The 22,153-nt window shown below is 38.2% G+C and overlaps 1 protein-coding gene and 1 non-coding gene across 2 annotated transcripts; both read left to right on the top strand.

Annotated features, from left to right (window-relative positions):
* Nucleotides 1-5,243: 5,243 nt before the first annotated feature.
* On the top strand, nt 5,244-6,509 carry LOC141655449 (uncharacterized). The gene is made up of 2 exons (XM_074462528.1): nt 5,244-5,735; nt 5,922-6,509. The coding sequence occupies exons 1-2, from the start codon at nt 5,244-5,246 to the stop codon at nt 6,507-6,509; spliced, it is 1,080 nt and encodes a 359-aa protein (XP_074318629.1).
* A 7,249-nt stretch (nt 6,510-13,758) lies between these two features.
* Nucleotides 13,759-13,865, top strand: LOC141658103 (small nucleolar RNA R71). The gene has a single exon (XR_012549009.1). It is a non-coding gene; the product is annotated as a small nucleolar RNA R71 (small nucleolar RNA).
* Nucleotides 13,866-22,153: the final 8,288 nt, after the last annotated feature.

Genomic DNA, 22,153 nt, shown 5'->3' with positions numbered 1-22,153 from the left:
CACTCAGACAAATCCGAGTCAATACCGTTTCCATCATCAACCAACTCTCCCTCATCACGCTTAAGCACCACCGCTGTCACTCATCTTCACCACTGAAGTACTGAGCCCAGACCACCACCTACGCCACCATTCGACCACCAAGCCGCAGCCGTTACCTCCGTTTTACTCCTCTGTTTTCGCCCTATTTCGGAGACAGAAACCACATGTCCCTTCACCTCTGTCACCCTGTGAACCGTGGCTAGCAGCCATCAGCCACCATCATCGCCATCGTGGTCGTCAGACACCATGAGCCTCCCTTCTCCTCCTTCCTTCTTAATTCCTTTTTCCTATACATATAATCCGTCGCACTCTTCCCCTTCGTCTGCTTTCAAGCATCACCGGCCTCCGCCGTCTTGACCACCATCAAACATCCCACATCGCCATCCTTGTCGCCGTTGAAGCACCACGATCATCATAAGCCTCCGTTTCCTTGTTCCCTTCTTTTCGTCCTTCATCTGTTTTTGTCTGACCTGCTTGTTCTGTTCTTCGACCGCCGCCACAGGACTGCCGTCGCAGCTGCCGTTGACGCCTTGCCTTTTGTCGCCATCGATTCCGCCGCAGATTCCACCAGGAACCAGTGAAGAAGTGGGTTATGATGACTAAATCCCTAAATCGATTTGGCGATTGTTCAACAGTGTGTTTCTAACTCGTACAATCCTTTTTATCTCTTTTAATGATACGGGTTTGACCCGATTTACTAACTTAACCATTCGTTATGCAAGGTTTGTTTGACGGGATTCGGATTTGGACTTCTTTGGCCATGATGACGGATTTAAGATGGACTTGTGACTTTATTAATAACGATTATTTATTAATAAATAGGATTAATAAACACACCCACTTATTTCACTAACTTCGGTAACCCGACCTTCCTCTATCCCTCCTTAATATTACAAAACTCGATATGCTATTTTGAATGAATATGTTTAAATATGAATTCCGTAACTTGTTTGAATACTAAAATCTGATTAGAAATACTAAACCGCTAAATTATTGACATGGCATGAAATATACATATGCGCTAATTAAATACTTAATTAGTTGGATTTGTATGTTTAAAATTACATGATAACAACTGATTTATCGTTGTGTTATTTTCTCACCTAGAAATATGATTAGGAAATGTAATTAAATAATATCTTAATTGGCTAAATTTATTTACGGCCGTGTGACGTATGTTTCGATATGCTATCTTATGACTTTTGCACTCACTTTATTAAGCAGTACGTGGTTGATAGTAGAGATTTGCCGTCACTTCCCAATCAAAAACAATTTATAAGAACCCAAATTAAGTAGTATAATTATGGTGTCGAACACAAAGATGGCGGGGTTGTATACTTGGTTTGTTTAAGTCCTATTTTAGTCAAATAATGAAAGAGGTTTGATTTATGATAAACTAAGATGCAAATAAGAAATAAAATTAAACTAAATGAAATTGTAATTGATCAATATGAGAAAGACTAGAGCTTTCGGGTTCACTCGGGTCATTGGGCATGAAACAAGGCAAATATGAGGAATAGGTGATTCAATTAGTCAAGGGATTATGCCTAATGTCTTAGGACACCTAGAATTCATTAACCAACTATCGTATGATTAACTAAAACCCGTCACACACATGCACAAAGATCAACCAATAGTCTACACACCAAGATTGTTCATCCACTAGTATAGACACCAAGACAACTAAACATGTGAGAAAATACTCAAACTTTCATAGGAGCAATTCTACAAACACTTCATGTGCAAGAAAGTGACAACCATTAAAACACCCAAATCCTTAGAATTCTAACCCAAAATCGTACCCATTATAGACCCGAGATTCCCCTAAGCCCTAGAGGAGAACTACTCACACATGTTTAGCAATGAAAAACCAACAATAAGATGGAATAATACACACACAAACATGCTAAACATAATAAAAATAGAAACTTTGAATGAAAACATTAAGTAAAGAACATAAATGTAAGCAAATGAAAATAAATGTAAATAAAAGATGAGAATTGTACCAACAAAGAGGAAAGTAACAATCTTGGATAATAATAGAAGAATGAATTTCTTCTAATCTTCAAATACAACCCAAAATACTAATTGTATACTAATGAGAGATGAAGAACTTGCATAAACAAAGGAAGAATTAAACTAATAACTAAAGAAAGATTGCACATATAAGTTTGAAATGAAAAAAAAATAAATTAGAAAGGGAAAGTAAGAAAGAGAAGGCGAATGAAAGGCGATTCAAAGACAACGCAAACAACGACCTTCTGCCATTGTTAGTATCTGAATCTCTTCTTAATGGCTCGCAACTCTGCAACAAAGGCTAGAAAAAAGCACTCTGCTAGTTCCAAACGAGCAAGTTCTAAAAAGCTAGCAAGTAAGAGCCGTCATGGAGGAGGAAAACAGGGACCTGAGGAGGAAGAAGTGCTACGTACTAAACCAATGCATGAAATTAACAAAGTACCTGGCCTTTCTTTTGATGATGCTGAGGATCCAGTAGAGAATGCTCAATGGATAACCACACGAGGTAAAACGACATCTACTAATACTTTGAATACTCAGAGTATAGAGGAGTCCTCTAAAAAGAGCGAAGCAGTCCTGGAAAATACTATCCTGCAATTCACTCCTGAAGATGTTCAGGAGGAGGTTGAATATTGGAACCAGGCTGTAGTATGTTTTGTTTTAGGTGCAAATCCACCATGGGAGGTATTGGAGGGATTTGTTCATAGAATATGGAGTAAGCATGGGATTGACAAAATCTCGTTTTCACCTAATGGAATATTTTTAGTAAGGTTTAAATCTATGCAACAGAAAGAAGAAGTGCTAAAAGCAGGGTACCACATGTTCGACAACAAACCATTAGTGGTTAAATCCTGGAAGAGTGATATAGATCTCCTAAAAGAGGAGATAAAGGTGGTACCAGCATGGATACGACTCTATGGACTTCCTCTGAAATTTTGGGGGAAATGCCTACCAAGAGTAGCAGAATCGATAGGACCTTATATAAAGACCGACCAAGCTATCAAGCCAAAACCAGACTAGGCTATGCACGAATAATGGTGGAACTGAAAGTGGGAAATAAGTTCCAGCTAGTGTACAGTTTAAAGATGAGAATGGTAGTCTATTGAAGATTAGAGTGGAGTATGACTGGAAGCCAAGTATATGTGTGAAATGCAAGGGCATGGGTCATGAAGCAAATGAATGCAGGAAGGCTCAAGCAAAGAAACTCACAAAGACTGTGACTAAAAAAGAATGGAGACCAATGCCAAAAGTTGAATCAAAACTCTCGGAGATCGAATATCCCGCTTTAGCAAGTCCGTCATACAAGTGACTCAGTCACACAAAGTGAATCCAGTGACTCAGTTCAACCAATTGAAGCCGAGAGGAGCAGGAGGATAGTGAACATGAAGATGAAACTATAGACCTGGATGCACTGGACCAGAACAGAGTAATATGAAGAAGAAAATCGGGTGACCCCCTAACCCATCCCTGTCTCATGAATAACATTGGCTTTTGGAATGTGCGGGGTTTCAATAGTATTAATAAACAGAAACTAGTTAAAAATTTTATGAATACTCAGAAGGTAGGACTTTTTGGTCTGCTAGAGACTAAAATTAATAGTGGCAATGTGACAAATATCGCTCTTAACTTTGTTTGATGGGTGGTGTGTTACCACTAATACTCATACGCATAAGGGTGGAAGGGTGTGGATGCTTTGGCAACCACAATTGTTTGATGTTAATGTTTTGGAATATAATCCTCAGTTTATTCACTCTCATATTTCTGTTAAAGCTAGTGGTCAAAGCTTTCACTTAACATTGATCTATGCATTTAATGAGGGAAAGGATAGACATGATCTTTGGAATTGCTTAAATAAGCTTGCTAGCAACTGTACTAAACCATGGGCTTTAGCTGGGGATTTTAACACTGTGTTGAAGCCTGAAGAAAGATTAGGAGGGCAAACCAGAGATGAGGATATGGATGCGTTTGTTGATTGCGTTAATAATCGTGGAATGATTGATATTCGTGCAACAGGGGCATACTATACTTGGACGAATAAGCAAGATGTAGACCATAGAAAATACAGTAGATTGGATAGATTTCTAGTCAACAATGAGTGGCATAGTGTGTTTCCTGAAATGGTGGGTCATTTCCATCCTGAAGGACTTCTAGACCACAATCCCTGTGTTGTGTCCAATAAGCAAACTAACTACCAGCAAAAGATAAGAGCTTCAAATATTTTAATATGTGGGGGAAAGTGATGGATTCATTCTCGGGATCAAAGAAGTGTGGGATAGTAATGTGAATGGCACATTAATGTTTTGCATAGTAAAAAAAATGAAAGCTTTAAAGAAGGTTCTAAAATTTGAACAAGGAGTGTTATTCAGATATAGAAGTAAAGGCGAGGAGGCAAAGAATGATCTTAAATGAGATTGAGAAGAATATTAGGGATGACCTAATGAATCCAACCCTTATTACCAAAGAGAGGGCAGCCATGGAGACTCTAAGAGAACTGAACAAGGCCAACTATAGCTTCCTGCAGCAGAAAGCTAAGCTCAAATGGACTGATGAGGGGGATATGAATTGACTTATTTTCATGCTAGCCTAAAGAAAAGATGCATCGAAACACTATCATTCAAATTGAAGACCAGAAGGGACTGTTTGCACCGATGCTCGAGTATTCAAGATGCCTTTTTAGAGTATTATCAAGGGCTACTAGGTAGTAAAAAGGATAATGAAAACGTGAGAGAGCAGATTGGAATATGGGAAATATTGCACGGAGGATCACATAACTATTCTGAATAAACCAGTCCTCTATGAGGAGATTAAACAGATGGTATTCTCCATTCCAATTGATAAAACACCTGGTCCTGATGGATATTCAAGTGGTTTCTTTAGGGACTCATGGAATGTGATTGGTAATGATGTAGTGGCAGTCAGGATTTCTTTAGCACAGTCAAATGTTAAATCAATGAATGCTACCAACATTAGTCGATTCCTAAGTGTGAGAGACCTACCTCGGTCAAACAATTCAGACCCATTGCTTGCTGCAATGTTCGTACAAGGTTATATCAAAAATTTTGTGCAATAGGCTTGCTTTGGTCCTACCCGATCGATACATGAAAATCAAGGAGCCTTTGTTCAAGGTAGATCCATTATAGAGAATGTGCTGATATGCCAGGATATAGTGCATCAATACTCAAGAAAAAATGTCTCCCCAGTGCTTATTCAAAGTAGACTTGCAAAAAGCCTATGACACAGTAGAATGGGACTTTGTGGAACAAATGCTAGTGGGACTGAAGTTTCCTACCAAGTTTATAGATCTTCTAATGAAGTGCATTACAACTACCTCTTACACCTTAGTCTTGAATGGAAGTAATTTTGGTTATTTCAGGGGTAAGAGGGGGCTCAGGCAGGGTGATCCGGTCTCACCTCTCATTTTTACTATATGTATGGATTATCTGTCAAGACTCATAGCCTATGCCACAGCCAGATGGCCATTCCATTATCACCCTCAGTGCAAAGGAATTAGGTTCACACACCTCATGTTTGCAGATGACCTCCTGATGTTCTGCAAGGGAGATGCCCCCTCTATTCTCCTCCTTGTTAAAGCTTTTACATCTTTTTCTAATGCTTCAGGATTGCAAATGAACAATGCAAAGTCAGAAATTTTTTTCAGTGGAGTGAATAAGGAATTGCAGGTGATGTTATATCGATTCTGTGGTTTCAGGAAGGAACAATGCCGGTGAGATACTTAGGAGTGCCAATTCAACCAGGGAAAGTAACAAAAAGGATTGCGGTAGTCTAGTGGAGAAAATGGTGACAAAGATCAAGTCTAGGGGCAAAAAGCTCTCTTATCTTTGGAAGAGTTGTCCTCATTAACTCAGTGCTCAATACATCGTACAATTCTTGGGCAAGAAGCAATGTTTGTCATACCTAAAGCAGCAATAAGAAGAGTTGAGGCAATTTGTAGGAATTTTCTATGGGATAGCTCCTCTGAATATCATCGAGTACCCTTAGTAGGATGGGATAGAGTCACAATGTCAAAAAAAGCAGGGGGACTAGGGATTAAAAAAGCCAGTATTTGGAACATTGCATCAGTTGGTAAATTAGTGAACTGGATTTATGTGAAGGCAGATAGGCTTTGGATTAAATGGATAGATAGTGTGTACCTCAAAGGAACACAATGGAATGATTACATTCCTGCAAATGACTCTACTTGGACCTGGAAGACTATCTGTAAGGTGAAGGAAAAGATAAAGCAAGGATTCAATGAAAATTGTTGGACTCCTCATCAAAAAGGCTACACTATCAGCCATGGTTATGAATGGCTTATGGGACCAGTACCTACTCAGCAGTGGACAATGTTAGTTTGGAATGAATGGAATGTCCCCAAACACTCCTTCAATTCCTGGCTCATCATGCAAGGTGGACTGAATACCAAAGACAAACTCTACGCGTATGGATCTTTGTGAGGATGACTGTGTATCCTGTGTGCGGAAGAGAGCAGAAACTAAGGAGCATCTCTTTGCTTGAATGTAAGTTCAGCTGTCAGGTTCAGAAACATGTTGAAGAGTGGATAAAATGCCCATTCCCCACTGATAATGAGCTGCTGAGGATTTCTGATAGCAGCGTGAAATGGAAGGCTCTTACTCTGGTATTAGCATGCTATAAGTACACAGTTTGGCATCAACGCAACTATGCTCGAACTCAGTTCAGCATTGAGAGGCCTATGCTGGTGGCAGAAAGATTGAGGAAGGTGGTGCAACAACAAATTCGTAAATGCTATGGCAGTAGAGGAGGACATCATGATTTTTGATTGCAAGGAACTGGACTGGATTAGTTGATAAGCGTTTTTTGTCTGTAGAAATCGTTTTTCTTTACTGATGTAATTGGAATGATTTCATGAAATATATATATACACTCACATTTTACCAAAAAAAAAACTAAAGAAAGATTGCAAATTTTATTGAATGAAAATGAGAAAGGAAATATTAGGGTTCTTCAATATTGAGATAGAATAATGGACTAACTAGTCTAATTCTATTCTAATTGGTAGTGTTTTGTGTAGTGTAATAATGTATTTATACTCTACTTTAATAATAATAATAATAGTAGTAATCTAATACTAATAATAATTATAATTATAATAACAATAATACTAATAATAATGATAATAATCCTAATGTACCCACTAAAGACACGGTACCAATTACATCCAAAAAGGGAAGGGAATTTTTTTAATACAAACAAAAACAACAACATGACATTCAAGCTTGAAACGGGACTCAAAATCACCAAAAGGGTGTTCTGCCGGTCCGCCGGCGGCCGGGCTTTACGCCGGTAGCGAGGCCATTGAAGAAAGAGCAGAAATAGGATGGGGTGTACGTTATGCCGGTGGAGCTGCTGCCGGGGCACCGGTAGAGAAGAGCAAGGATTAATACGAGATGGGGATTGCGTGTTGCGTGCGGTTGGTTGCCGCGGTGCCTATGCCGTAGCGAGGCCTTCACAAAAAGGAGGAAAAAGGGTGTGTTCTCACGGTTGAGGGAGTCGGTGCCGGGGAGTGCCGAGAAGACACAAATCTTCATAAAAGCTCAGTTTCGATTCCGAGTCAAAGATGGCGAAATTGATGGTGGTAATGGGGGTGGTGGTAGTCGGTGGTTGCAGCTGGTAGTTTGGAGGTGCGAAAATGGAGGAGGACGGAGATGGTAAGAGAGGTTAATGGTGAGAATGATGGTGTATTGGTGAAGTCGTGCTGGTGCTAGCTGATGAAGGTGGAATGAAGATGATGGAATGAGGAGGAGTGAAAATGCAGCGGATGAAAATGGTGGCTGATGCTATTGTCGCCATGGTTATGTCAGTGACGGAGGAGCTGCAGGTGACTCGGGTCGAATAAAGTGATGACGAGGTGGAGCTCGGAGTTGCAGCTGAACACTGGTTGAGATGAGGAGATGCAGGGAGAAGGAGGAGGAGGATGGTGAAGATGCAACGGAGGGTGATTGAGATAGAGGTGAATGACGGTTAATGGTGATGATGGCGTGGATGTCGGGTTTTCGCCAAAGCAAATCATGGAAATTGCGTATGTATAGTAGTCTATTAATGTGAATGATGATGAAAGAAAATGGCGATGGTGATGGAGCTTGTTGGTGATTAGCAATGTCCTAATTACAGTGAATATGCGTCCAAGTCAAAGTTGACTTTGCTACATTTGATTAATGCTATACTTCGTATTTGACCCATCTCAATTCCATCTCAATTTACTCTAACTCGAATCCCGTCTTTATTATTCTCCCTCACCTACAAATTATAATTAATAAAATAATTAATATAATAACACAATAATAGCAATAATACTGATATTATATAAAAACCCGACTAAATATTAAAGATAACTACGAGGACTAATTATTATAAATACGTAAATAAATGAGCTATGTGAATATTTAAATAAAAATACAATTAAATACTAAATATGACAAAGACATCTAATTATTATAAACTAGTTAATAAATGAGCTTTTTAACCGTTTAAGCATTCAAAATCGAGTCGGAATAAGGTATAAATGTGGGGTAAAAGCTACCAAAATACTACTCATCAAATCTCCCCACACTTAAACCTTACACGTCCTCGAGTAAGCTCATTAAATTAAACTAAGACCTGTAATATAAGAAAGCTAGCTAAACTAATAATATCCGATGAAAGGCAATTAACGGGCCTTCTCCGTCCCTTCAACTCACACCGAAACACAATGAGGTATGCATTCCGATGCAAGGCAAGTGGGGGCTTGCAGAAAATTTTTGACACATCCCAACATTTAAGCACGAATCAACATATAAGATGCATCACAAAAAGTCAAACCGCTTTTCTCATCTAAGCGGCCGTTTTGCTTTGAACAATAAAAGGTTTTGGTCGGGAGATACTGTCTCATAGTCTGGGCGGGGTGTCAATGCCCTAGTGGTGGCTCAAGCAACCTCAATATGACAACCAAATGCCTAGGAAACAGATTCAAAGGCGGGAAAGGGGGAAGCAAAGCCTAACCTTCGAGATTTACATGACACACACAAGATTCGACCAAATTGACCCATGACTAAGGGGACCAAGACTACCGACTTCCTCACGGTTGTCACTAGTCTCTCATTGTCTTTTTAGAACGGGTGATTTTTGTGCAAAAAGTAACCAAAATCACTCAACTACTCGACTCGTGAGACATGCCCGCAATCTAACATGGAATCCTCTCCTACAAGACCATTCATGAGATGCAAAAAAGGAAAATATGCATAAAGAGAAACAAGGGTTGTAACGGGGCTAGGTGATGGGCCGAAACGGGGTTGGTGCAAGCACCATTTTGGAAAAATGTGGAGGTACACATCAAGAAGTTGCCAAAATTCCATTTCTTCCACTTTATTACAACAAATGAGTAACGTCTACACCTTAACAAAAATTGGTTTCCCGAATTAATGCAAACATTGTGCAAATCCGACTCACTTTGGAAAAACACGAAAATTATCACCTTATTGCAACCAATGAGTAACGTCTACACCCTAACAAGAAATTGGCTTGCCAAAATCAAGCAAAAATTGTGTAAACCCGACTCACTTAGGAAAAACATCAAGTGCCCTTTTATTCTTGCAACACCTTTTTCTACTCCATTGATGAAAGGAGTGTTGCTTGGCTTTTTCTCATCAAACAAAGTATAAGTGCAATTTTTTTTCTTTTTCCTTACATTTTTCTCCTTTTCTATTTCTTTTTCTTTTCTTTTTCAAAACCTCTTTATTCAAACCAACCAAATAAGGGCAATTATTCCGACTCAAATCATCAACTAGGACTCAAAACACCCTTCTTCATACAACCAACAACATGTAAGCAACTTTCTTGATAAGGGAAGGTTGTTTATGGTATGTAGCTAGTTTTGTAGGTACCAAAAGAGAGGTTCAAGCTCAAAAGGGGTTAGCAAAATAGGACCTAGTCTAAAGGGTCGAAAAATAGGCTTATTTGGCAATTGGAGGTTCAAAAGTGAAATGCAACTAATTGTTTCAAAATATGCACATAAATGAACATCTCATGGTCTAAAAAGGAAAGGACACCATGCTTGTGCGTCGTGATGTAACATGCCACGCAAGGAGCCTACTCACGCCTAAGGGAGACCGAGTATGGATGTACCGGTCCCAAGGAGGCTCTAAATCTCACATGTAAGTAGCTATGTCGAAATCTAGGCCTAGTCTACGGTCTTGTTCTCACATGGTGGTCAAAACTCTCCGGTCTAGCCTTATTTCCCGGGTATTTGCAAGCAAACACCCTAACAAGGAGGTCACAAGGTGCAAGCCACTAAGAGGGGAAAGACACGACCTAGACAATATCATCATATAGGGTATCATACTCCCTTCCTAGACCAAATTTTGTTCAAAAATTTATATACAAACTCAAAGTGATAAGAAGGAAACACAACACATATATACATGTGAAACAAATGCATGCAAGAAATTGAAATGAACATAAGGTAAACATGCAACAATTTTTGACTAATCCTAGCAACACATCAACACCAATAATCCACAAGTTCCCCAAGGGAACATCCAAGGCACAAAATCCCATTCTCCTTCAAATATGCAAGATATATATAAAGAAAGAACGGTAAAGGAGTAAGAGATTAGAACGAGTTTACCAAGCGACTTCTAGCTCCTTTTTGCCTCAAATGGTTAATGCATATGCCAAAGGTTAGCCAAACATATATATACAATGCAATATTTTTGTATTTTTCAGAAAATTTTCAATTTTTAGGCATTTTCTTGCTTTTTCTTAAATTTACAAGTATATATGTATATGTACAAATATAGACAATATTCACAAAGTGGATATTTCCCTCCCCACACTTGAAATTTACATTGTCCTCAATGGAACAAAGTATAGGGAGAGAAAAGGAAAAATAAACAACATATTTTTGGTGGTTTTTGAATTTTTCGAAATTAAAGAACATGTTTTTGGATTTTTTGAATATTTAAAAATAAATAACATGTTTTTGTATTTTTAAAATGATGGAATTTCCTCCCCACACTTATTTATTTACATATTTCCGATGGAAATAAATGTGTGGAGGAAATTAAATGAAATACATGTTTTTGGTGATTTTTGATTTTTCAAATTTTTAGTGATTTTCAAATAAGCATGCAATGCATGATCTAACCTACATGGAATATTGAAATACGATGCAAGCTATACTATATGAATGCAAAGAGAGCTAATTTAGATTAGCTCCTTTTCGAATCATGTTACTAAATGCAAAATGCGGTAAAAACTTAATTAAAGAGATAGAGAATATATACATTGCGGTGGTTCTTGAGTAACTCCACCAAACCTCTTCATTCAAAGACTTCATTCAACTGGGATCAATATCCCGAGATCCCACCAACCTTCTACCTTCAATACAAGGATCAACAACACAAGAACCCTTGTTCTTCATCATCAAAGCATGCAACTTACTCATGGCATCTTGAACTTCTTGCCATTTTCGGTTCATTTCTTTTTCAAGCTTTTCCTTAGTCTCTTTGTCAACATTAGGATCACATACCCTTTTTCCTTTCGATCTCTTCCTCCATCTTTTTGGCTTCTTCTTTTCAATTCTTGGTTTTGAATTTGGAGGGGCATTTGTGCTAGAATCGAACTTGGTTTCCCAAGTCTTACTCATTTCCCCACACTTATCTTTAGCATTCACTTGTTCTTCAAGGAACTTACCCGGTGGCTCATCATCAACTTTCGGCTCACAAGAAATTAAGAGCTCCATGTTCTCATCTTCATTCTCATGGAGTTCTAATGTTTCCACGGCAAACATGTTTTGAACCACGGTTTTCTTTGAAGCATGTGGTAGCTTGAATTCAACTTTTTCCTTCCCAATTTTGAATGACAATTGTCCCTCTTTGACATCTATGAAGGCTCCTCCCGTGGCCAAGAATGGTCTACCAAGAATGACACGAGAGCGTCTTCCCATAGGGATGTCCAATACAAAAAAAATCGGTAGGAATTGAAAGCTTACCAACTTGAACCATGATATCCTTGAGAATCCCATTTGGAGATTTGATTGTTCCATCGGCAAGTTTGATTGTAATGGAAGTGTGGGCTAAGCTTGAAATATTCAACCTCTTCACAAGGGCAAGTGGTATGACACTCACACTTGCCCCTAAGTCACATAAAGCACTATCCACCTTTTGGTCACCAACGATACATGGCATTGAGAAACAGGGGTCATCAAGTTTGATGGGGATTTCTTTAGACTTGACCACATTGCACTTCTCACTTGAGAAATCAAGCTCATAGCTACTAATGTCCACTCTTCTATAAATGACTTCTTCTTGCTTGGCCAAAGAGTGCTCTTCTACCATCACCATCTCTTCTTTTTCCGGGTTCCTCTCAACTTCTACCCTCATATTTGGTGCTTCCACTATTTCCTCAAGCACAAATTCTTCACTCATAATGGTTGGTGTAGTCATAACCATCTCTCCCTTACCCGGGTCGACTTCAACATCCAAGCTTGTACCATGAATTGTCATTATTTGCTCAAGTACATAGTCTTCTATGCTCTCTTTTTCGGGCTCATGGTCAACTTCTTGGAATGTTTCCATAGCCATTGAAAAGGGAGTAGTGTAAGATAACTCCTCTTGACTTGGCAAATCAAATGACTCTTCTTTTTCCTCTTCAACTCCAACCATGATAGCATTAACTTTTTTTGCCTTCATAGGGTCTCTTGGATTTTGCCCTTGTCTTAGAAATACACCCGGTGGTTTTTGAGAACTCATGAGAGCTTGGGAAGCCACCTTAGCTTCAAGACTCTTGATTTGTTGTTGGGTATTACTTGCCAAATTCCCTATCAACTTCACCAAGTTGTCATATTTATCATCTCCCATGGTATTGCTTGCTTGGGGTGGTGGCTCTTGGTTGAAAGGTTGGTTGGAAATTGGAAGAGAAAAGCCATATCCTTGATCTTTAAAGTTGGAATTTTGGTTGTTCCCATGGTACCCTTGACTGAACCCTTGATTTTGCCCTTGGTTGTACCTTTGATTATTGTTGTATCCTTGATTGAACCCATTGTTGTTGTTCCATTGATTGAATCCTTGGCCAAACCCTTGGTTAGCTTGGTTTCCTTGGTAAAAGTTTTGATTACCTTGGTTTCCTTGGTTACCCCTATAATCTTGGTATGCTTGAGATTGGTTGGCAAAGTTTTGGTTGGATCCTTGGTTGTTGTTGAATGAGGGTCTAGGTGGACGGTTGGAAAAATTGTTAAATGCTTGGAAAGCATTCACCTCTTGCACATTGTTCCCATCAAAGTTGTTGTAATGGTTATTTGCACATACTTCATAAGTGTGACCCATCCCTCCACATGACTCACATGTTGATCTTTGCATCACTTCTTCCATGGATGGTCCATGAGAAGTGGTAGTTTGATTCACTTGGTTCACTTGCTTCTTCTTACTCAACTCTTCAAGCTTTTTGGTGAGCATATCAAGCTTAGCATTAGTCTCCACATTCACTAAGAATTCGGGAGGGTGCTTGCTTCTTCTCAAGACATTCACTCTTGTGCCATAGTTTGCCTCGGAGTCCACCATTTTCTTGATTAGAGTAGTTCTTTCTTCATCACCCAAATGATCGAATCCCCCTCCCGTGGAGGCATTCACCATTTCTTTTGTTCTTGGCAACAAAGTTTGGAAGAAGGTTTGGGTGACATACCAATCCGGAATCCCATGGTGAGGGCAACTAGCAATGAGGTCTTGATACCGGTCCCATGCCTCACCTAAGGATTCTCCATCCTCTTGTTGGAAAGTGTGGATCTCATTTCGGAGCATGGCGGTCTTTGATGATGGATAATACTTCTCTAGGAACGCCTTGTCTAAAGCATCCCATGTAGTAAATGTGTCCGGAGGGTGCACATTCAACCAACGATCCGCCTTGCCCGTTAGAGAAAATGGGAATAACATCATCCTTAGTGTATCCTTGGATACCCCATTCTTTTTCATCATAGAGACTTTCCGCTTGAACCTCCTTAGGTGAGCATGAGCATCTTCTTCAATGTGTCCTCCAAACAAGTCTTTTTCAATTAGGCCAACTTGAGCCGGGTGCATCTCAAAATTGTTTGGAGCCAAGGTGCCAAAATTGATGGGGTTACAAGCATCATTATGGTTTGGACGGTTATGATCGCGTAAAGCCATTGGTGGTGGTGGTGGATTTGGTATATGAGAAGGTGGTATTTGAGGTGGGTTATTTGGAAGTTGGAAGTTGTGAAATGGATTTTCTATTGAAGGCTCAATGGTGTTGTTTGGTTGTTGTTGTGTTGTGCTTTCAAAGAGAGGTTGGGTGGGTGAATTTGCTTGGTTTATGGTTGCTTGAGAAGAGTTTCTAATCCTTGCAATGGTCCTATTTCTTAAGGCTCTAAAAAGCCTTTCGGGATCAGAGTCAAAGAGCAAAGCTTGGTGGTTCCTCCTAGGCATACAACTTGACAAACCGTAAGACTCCTAGTGCTTTTACACACTAGGGTAAGGCAAAAATCACACACACTCTACAAGAAGCACACAAACTACACAAACAAGCAAACAAGAAGTAAAGACTAAGCCTAAGACTCTAACTAACTAAGCATAACCGAACGCCATCCCCGGCAACGGCGCCATTTGATAGTAGAGATTTGCCGTCACTTCCCAATCAAAAACAATTTATAAGAACCCAAATTAAGTAGTATAATTAGGGTGTCGAACACAGAGATGGCGGGGATGTATACTTGGTTTGTTTAAGTCCTATTTTAGTCAAATAATGAAAGAGGTTTGATTTATGATAAACTAAGATGCAAATAAGAAATAAAATTAAACTAAATGAAATTGTAATTGATCAATATGAGAAAGACTAGAGCTTTCGGGTTCACTCGGGTCATTGGGCATGAAACAAGGCAAATATGAGGAATAGGTGATTCAATTAGTCAAGGGATTATGCCTAATGTCTTAGGACACCTAGAATTCATTAACCAACTATCGTATGATTAACTAAAACCCGTCACACACATGCACAAAGATCATCCAATAGTCTACACACCAAGATTGTTCATCCACTAGTATAGACACCAAGACAACTAAACATGTGAGAAAATACTCAAACTTTCATAGGAGCAATTCTACAAACACTTCATGTGCAAGAAAGTGACAACCATTAAAACACCCAAATCCTTATAATTCTAACCCAAAATCGTACCATTATAGACCCGAGATTCCCCTAAGCCCTAGAGGAGAACTACTCACACATGTTTAGCAATGAAAAACCAACAATAAGATGGAATAATACACACACAAACATGCTAAACATAATAAAAATAGAAACTTTGAATGAAAACATTAAGTAAAGAACATAAATGTAAGCAAATGAAAATAAATGTAAATAAAAGATGAGAATTGTACCAACAAAGAGGAAAGTAACAATCTTGGATAATAATGGAAGAATGAATTTCTTCTAATCTTCAAATACAACCCAAAATACTAATTGTATACTAATGAGAGATGAAGAACTTGCATAAACAAAGGAAGAATTAAACTAATAATTAAAGAAAGATTGCAAATTTTATTGAATGAAAATGAGAAAGGAAATATTAGGGTTCTTCAATATTGAGAGAGAATAATGGACTAACTAGTCTAATTCTATTCTAATTGGTAGTGTTTTGTGTAGTGTAATAATGTATTTATACTCTACTTTAATAATAATAATAATAGTAGTAATCTAATACTAATAATAATTATAATTATAATAACAATAATACTAATAATAATGATAATAATCCTAATGTACCCACTAAATACACGGTACCAATTACATCCAAAAAGAGAAGGGGATTTTTTAATACAAACAAAAACAACAGCATGACATTCAAGCTTGAAACGGGACTCAAAATCACCAAAAGGGTGTTCTGCCGGTCCGCCGGCGGCCGGGCTTTACGCCGGTAGCGAGGCCATTGAAGAAAGAGCAGAAATAGGATGGTATTAATCCTTGCTCTTCTCTACCGGTGCCCCGGCAGCAGCTCCACCGGCATAACGCACACCCCATCCTATTTCTGCTATTTCTTCAATGGCCTCGCTACCGGCGTAAAGCCCGGCCGCCGGCGGACCGGCAGAACACCCTTTTGATGATTTTGAGTCCCGTTTCAAGCTTGAATGTCATGCTGTTGTTTTTGTTTGTATTAAAAAAATCCCCTTCCCTTTTTGGATGTAATTGGTACCGTGTCTTTAGTGGGTACATTAGGATTATTATCATTATTATTAGTATTATTGTTATTATAATTATAATTATTATTAGTATTAGATTACTACTATTATTATTATTATTAAAGTAGAGTATAAATACATTATTACACTACACAAAACACTACCAATTAGAATAGAATTAGACTAGTTAGTCCATTATTCTATCTCAATATTGAAGAACCCTAATATTTCCTTTCTCATTTTCGTTCAATAAAATTTGCAATCTTTCTTTAATTATTAGTTTAATTCTTCCTTTGTTTATGCAAGTTTTTCATCTCTCATTAGTATACAATTAGTATTTTGGGTTGTATTTGAAGATTAGAAGAAATTCATTCTTCCATTATTATCCAAGATTGTTACTTTCCTCTTTGTTGGTACAATTCTCATCTTTTATTTACATTTATTTTCATTTGCTTACATTTATGTTCTTTACTTAATGTTTTCATTCAAAGTTTTTATTTTTATTATGTTTAGCAGGTTTGTGTGTGTATTATTCCATCTTATTGTTGGTTTTTCATTGCTAAACATGTGTGAGTAGTTCTCCTCTAGGGCTTAGGGGAATCTCGGGTCTATAATGGGTACGATTTTGGGTTAGAATTATAAGGATTTGGGTGTTTTAATGGTTGTCACTTTCTTGCACATGAAGTGTTTGTAGAATTGTTCCTATGAAAGTTTGAGTATTTTCTCACATGTTTAGTTGTCTTGGTGTCTATACTAGTGGATGAACAATCTTGGTGTGTAGACTATTGGATGATCTTTGTGCATGTGTGTGACGGGTTTTAGTTAATCATACGATAGTTGGTTAATGAATTCTAGGTGTCCTAAGACATTAGGCATAATCCCTTGACTAATTGAATCACCTATTCCTCATATTTGCCTTGTTTCATGCCCAATGACCCGAGTGAACCCGAAAGCTCTAGTCTTTCTCATATTGATCAATTACAATTTCATTTAGTTTAATTTTATTTCTTATTTGCATCTTAGTTTATCATAAATCAAACCTCTTTCATTATTTGACTAAAATAGGACTTAAACAAACCAAGTATACACCCCCGCCATCTTTGTGTTCGACGCCCTAATTATACTACTTAATTTGGGTTCTTATAAATTGTTTTTGATTGGGAAGTGACGGCAAATCTCTACTATAAAATGGCGATGGTGATGGAGCTTGTTGGTGATTAGCAATGTCCTGATTACAGTGAATATGCGTCCAAGTCAAAGTTGACTTTGCTACATTTGATTAATGCTATACTTCGTATTTGACCCATCTCAATCCCATCTCGATTTACTCTAACTCGAATCCCGTCTTTATTATTCTCCCTCACCTACAAATTATAATTAGTAAAATAATTAATATAATAACACAATAATAGCAATAATACTGATATTATATAAAAACCCGACTGAATATTAAAGATAATTACGAGGACTAATTATTATAAATACGTAAATAAATGAGCTATGTGAATATTTCAATAAAAATACAATTAAATACTAAATATGACAAAGACATCTAATTATTATAAACTAGTTAATAAATGAGCTTTTTAACCGTTTAAGCATTCAAAATCGAGTCGGAATAAGGTATAAATGTGGCGTAAAAGCTACCAAAATACTACTCATCAGTGGTCTATTGAGATGTTAACTTTTATATGAGTAAAAACATATTAACTATCGACCACTAGCCTGAAAGAATTATACCTTTCCTCTTTAAATATAACTAAGGCTAGAATTGATAAGTTTAAATTTCATTAAATATTAAAGCTTAATAACAATCCTTTTAAAGGTTAGAAAATCAAAAGTATTCGATAATGTTTTCAAAAACAAAATTGTTTATAGGATTTAAACGTTTCTCCAAATTACAAGGAAAGTTACTTAATAAATAAGTGACTTAATTCATATCTTTTTGAAAAAGTATTACACCCCTAGTTTGTAAAAAAAAAAAAATAATTGAAATAATTTAGTAGTACTTTCAAAAGATTTACATACAATGTTTATTAAGTAACCATCTTTTATTAAAAAGAAGATTGAATAAATTCCTGTAATACAGAATTTAAACTTAAACTTACTATAGTAAAAATCGAAATGCCTTTCCTCAAATAAAGAATTTAGAAATAATAAATTTCAAATAAGATTTGCCAAATCCTAAAGATTTTAAAAGATAAATCAAGATGAATTTATGTGTGTTTACGTTTCCTTGTTCAAAAGCTCCTAGCACTCTGGGACATGTCCCTTAAATGCGACCATTTGAGACCGAGAATATCGAAAACGGTAACCTGGCTATGCCTCTTAAATGAGACCTATGAGCCATGATATCCCTTCTGGTTTACTTGGGTATGCTCCTTGAATGGGACCTCTGAGCCAAGTACCATTGTATTGTCGATATGTTGGGATGGTCCGCATATTGATGTATCATCGTCTCTATGAGACATCCGTGAGTCTTTCGTATTACTTGTTGGGCGCTAACTTGGTAAGGTTTAGGGATCGACGTGACGGAAGAATGCTTAGAGAGCTTATGCTATACAAGTACGGACAACACATCCTTAAGTCTGCGTGTGGAGGGATTGTCGTTACGATAGTAGTCGACCAGCTGCCACTGAGGAGCTGCGTGTTCCAAGAAGTTGTGGAGTGGGTATATGCGCATATATTGATAGGAGCTTGATCAGCTTTACTACCTTTCAGATATCTTGGCAATCATTATTTTACGGTTGCGATCGTGTGCAGACCTTGACGGTTGCGATTGTCTTGGTGCCTCGAAGTGTATGGGACATGTCACTTAAATGGGACCTCTGAGACCATACATTAGCAGTCTGTTCTTCTGATAAGGCGTGATGTCGTCGGGTCACATCCAATCAAACACATTTATAATACTCAACAAACAACTAGTTAGCGGTAAGTCGAGGTCGATCCATGGGACGGTGTGCTTTGGGTTCTAAGTCTATCTATCTCAATTTATGCTAGTGTCATAATTGATGGGGTTTATAGTTGTATTCTAAACTAATGAAAGTAACAAAGTAAAGCAAACAATGAACTAAGAAATGTAAACAAATGACTAAAAGCACTAGGATGTCATGGGTTCATAAGGGATTCATGGGTGTTGATCATACAAACATGTTTCCTACTAGATGCAAGCAATTATTGTTGTGATAGATCGAGTTGGTTTATATCTTACAATCCTAGGAAGGTTTGGGTCCCGGAGTCGAATCGATTAGATTGTACAACACCTACAAGTTGACTTAATCCTCCCTATCCAACTATATGCATGGTCTAATGAGACTCGAGTTGGTTTATGTCTTACAAGTCTCATTGAAAAGATAAGTGATGGTTGTAAATGCAAGGATTCATAGGCTTAGCATTTCATCAAACATAACATGTGCATAAGTTGAAATCACAACAAGCAAGCAAATTAATTATGGAAGCATATTAGATTAAGCATGAATCATTCCTCATGTTTATTTCCTCTAATTACCCATTAATCCTAGCTAAGTAACTACTCACTCATGATCAAGTTTAACATGTTAATAAGGTTGTCAATCATACTAACAAAGCCAAACATGATGAACAAGTAAGAAAGATTAACAATAATTAAAACAAGGATTAAGAGAATTATACCTATGGAGATTCCAAAATAATAATGCAAAGAACAATAGAAGAACTTGATGATTGATGGAAGGTTGTCAATCTCCCAATAATAAACTTGAACAATAATTAAGGAGAGATTAATGTGTAATTTGTGGAAAGATTAAAGAGTAATCTATTCTAATCTACTCCTAATCTAATCTAAGGAAGGATTGATTTTACCTAATGAAAACTTGATCCTTTGATTATTACAAATGGGGTATATATAGTGGGGATTAGGTGTAAGAATTAGGGTTAACTAAGGGCTTAAATGACGATTAAGTCCCTACTTAAGGAAACGCCGGTATTTTTGGAAGGATGGGCATCTTTCTTGAAGCTTGAAGAAACGAAATTGTCTGCTTGGGAATCCGGGCGTCTTTAGCACGGGACGGGCGGATTCTGTGGTCTCTGCCCGGGCGTCTTGTGGGGAAGACGGGCGTCTTCTGGAGATTCTGCCCGGGCGTCTTGTGGGGAAGACGGGCGTCTTCTGTCTCGGGACGCGCGGATTGGCGAACAGCTTCTTCGTTTGAGCTCGGATTGTAAAACGGACGTCATTTTCTCATCCGGACTCCTATTGGAGTTATTCAAAAGCCTAGATCACTTGTTTTTTCAACGCCGTTCCATCTAGCATATTTTCAGAGCCAAAGGAGCAACCCTTGGTTCGGGTTTTGAGCGATTTCTTCTTGTAATGCCTTTCCTCTCGTCATTCTTACTTTTAACCCTTTGATCCTTCTATATACACTTTATTCCTATATTTTTGGTCATCATTCTTGCCTCCTCTTCATACTAGTCCATTTAATATCATCAATAAGCTTCCAAATATGCACGAAAGACGGGAATTTCCGCCTTATTATCTCCTTTTGTAATACTCCGTATTTATAGCCTTGGGGGTACTCTATAGAGTAGCTCTTACTCTGTCGAGTAAGGGTAAGTGTCGCAGCAAAATAGTTTCTGACCTGTTGGGCACTCGATCGAGTAGCTCGGGCACTCGATCGAGTAGGGGGGTACTCGATCGAGTACCTTGGGTACTCGATCGAGCGCCCGATTTTACGGGGGAGTTTTCGCGGGTTTTGTTAATTATGCGATTAGGGTATTTAAACCAATTCGTCTTTGTTTTAAAACACTTTTACCAAAACCTAAAACCTGTTTAAGAGAGAAAGCAGCAGTTCTTCTTCCTAATCGCATCCTTAACGATTCCCGGAGTTCAGACGGTCGATTCTCGTTGTTTTTCGTGTTGTTGGATTCCTTGCGTCGAGGGTAAGCTTCTAGCATAATTTTTATAATGTTTTGCTAGTTTTGGTCAAACCCTAATTTAGGGTTTGGGGGTTTTATGAGTAGTAAGTAATTGGTAGCCTTTATGTGTTATGTGTGATAGGAGGAGAATTCGTAGAGGAGCCGTTTTGAGACAGCTGTTTAGATCGTCTGCGTGTTTGCTTTCCAGGTAGGATTTCCTACTCAGTATTAGTCCCATAATGGGATATTGGTGATGTGCTGTAGTTAGCTGTTTGATTGTGATTGTGATTGTGATTGTGATTGGTTGTGATGGTTCTCGAGATGCGTTCTCGGCTGAGTGGGGTCACTTGCGGGAGTGATCTCACGCCCTAGTTTCGCCCTTCGTGGAACCCGCCACGAAAGGGGATGTGCACATTAATGATACAGGGTTATCGCTCGTACGATGAGCGGGGCTTAGGTGGGAACGGCTGCGGTCCCCCCATGGCGGTGGGTCCGGTGGACGATCGGTGTTGAGATGATGATGGGAGTTGGTGTTGTGTGTATGTGTGTGATTAAATTTGTCTGTTTGCCTTATTGTTATTATCTGTTTTGATTGTGTGATTAGTATCGACCCGGTGTTGTTTTGTAAAACTGCGGTGATCCATTCGGGATGGTGAGCAGATATTGAGCAGGTATAGAGATGGTACTGGATAGCTGGGGATGGCCACGACATGACGATAGAGTCTTCCGCTGTAGTTTAGTCTTTATTTACATTTCATTTGAGAACAGTTAGTTGGAATAATGTATTGTACTTTCAGTTGGTTTGAGGATTGTAACTTTTCATTAAAGCACTTATAATAAATGTTGTTTCTATTTTGTCTATTTGATTATCATACCTCGGGCAACCGAGATGGTGATGTCTCCATACCTGAGTGGTCCTGGTAAGGCACTTGGAGTATGGGGGTGTTACAAATGGTATCAGAGCGACGATCCTGAAACCTGTAACCAATGAACTTAATGAACATAGG

The sequence above is a fragment of the Silene latifolia genome, chromosome 5 (assembly GCF_048544455.1).
Source record: "Silene latifolia isolate original U9 population chromosome 5, ASM4854445v1, whole genome shotgun sequence".
Classification (NCBI taxonomy): domain Eukaryota; kingdom Viridiplantae; phylum Streptophyta; class Magnoliopsida; order Caryophyllales; family Caryophyllaceae; genus Silene; species Silene latifolia.
The sequence above is the reverse complement of the archived record's forward strand: the minus strand, read 5'-3'. Positions and strand labels throughout refer to the sequence as shown.

Excerpts from the sequence above, each read along its gene's own strand:
- LOC141655449 (XM_074462528.1), top strand. The coding sequence starts at position 5,244 with ATGTCTCCCCAGTGCTTATTCAAAGTAGACTTGCAAAAAGCCTATGAC. Across the intron at positions 5,736-5,921 it reads GAGTGAATAAGGAATTGCAG|TGCTCAATACATCGTACAAT; the intron begins GTGATGTTATAT and ends TCATTAACTCAG.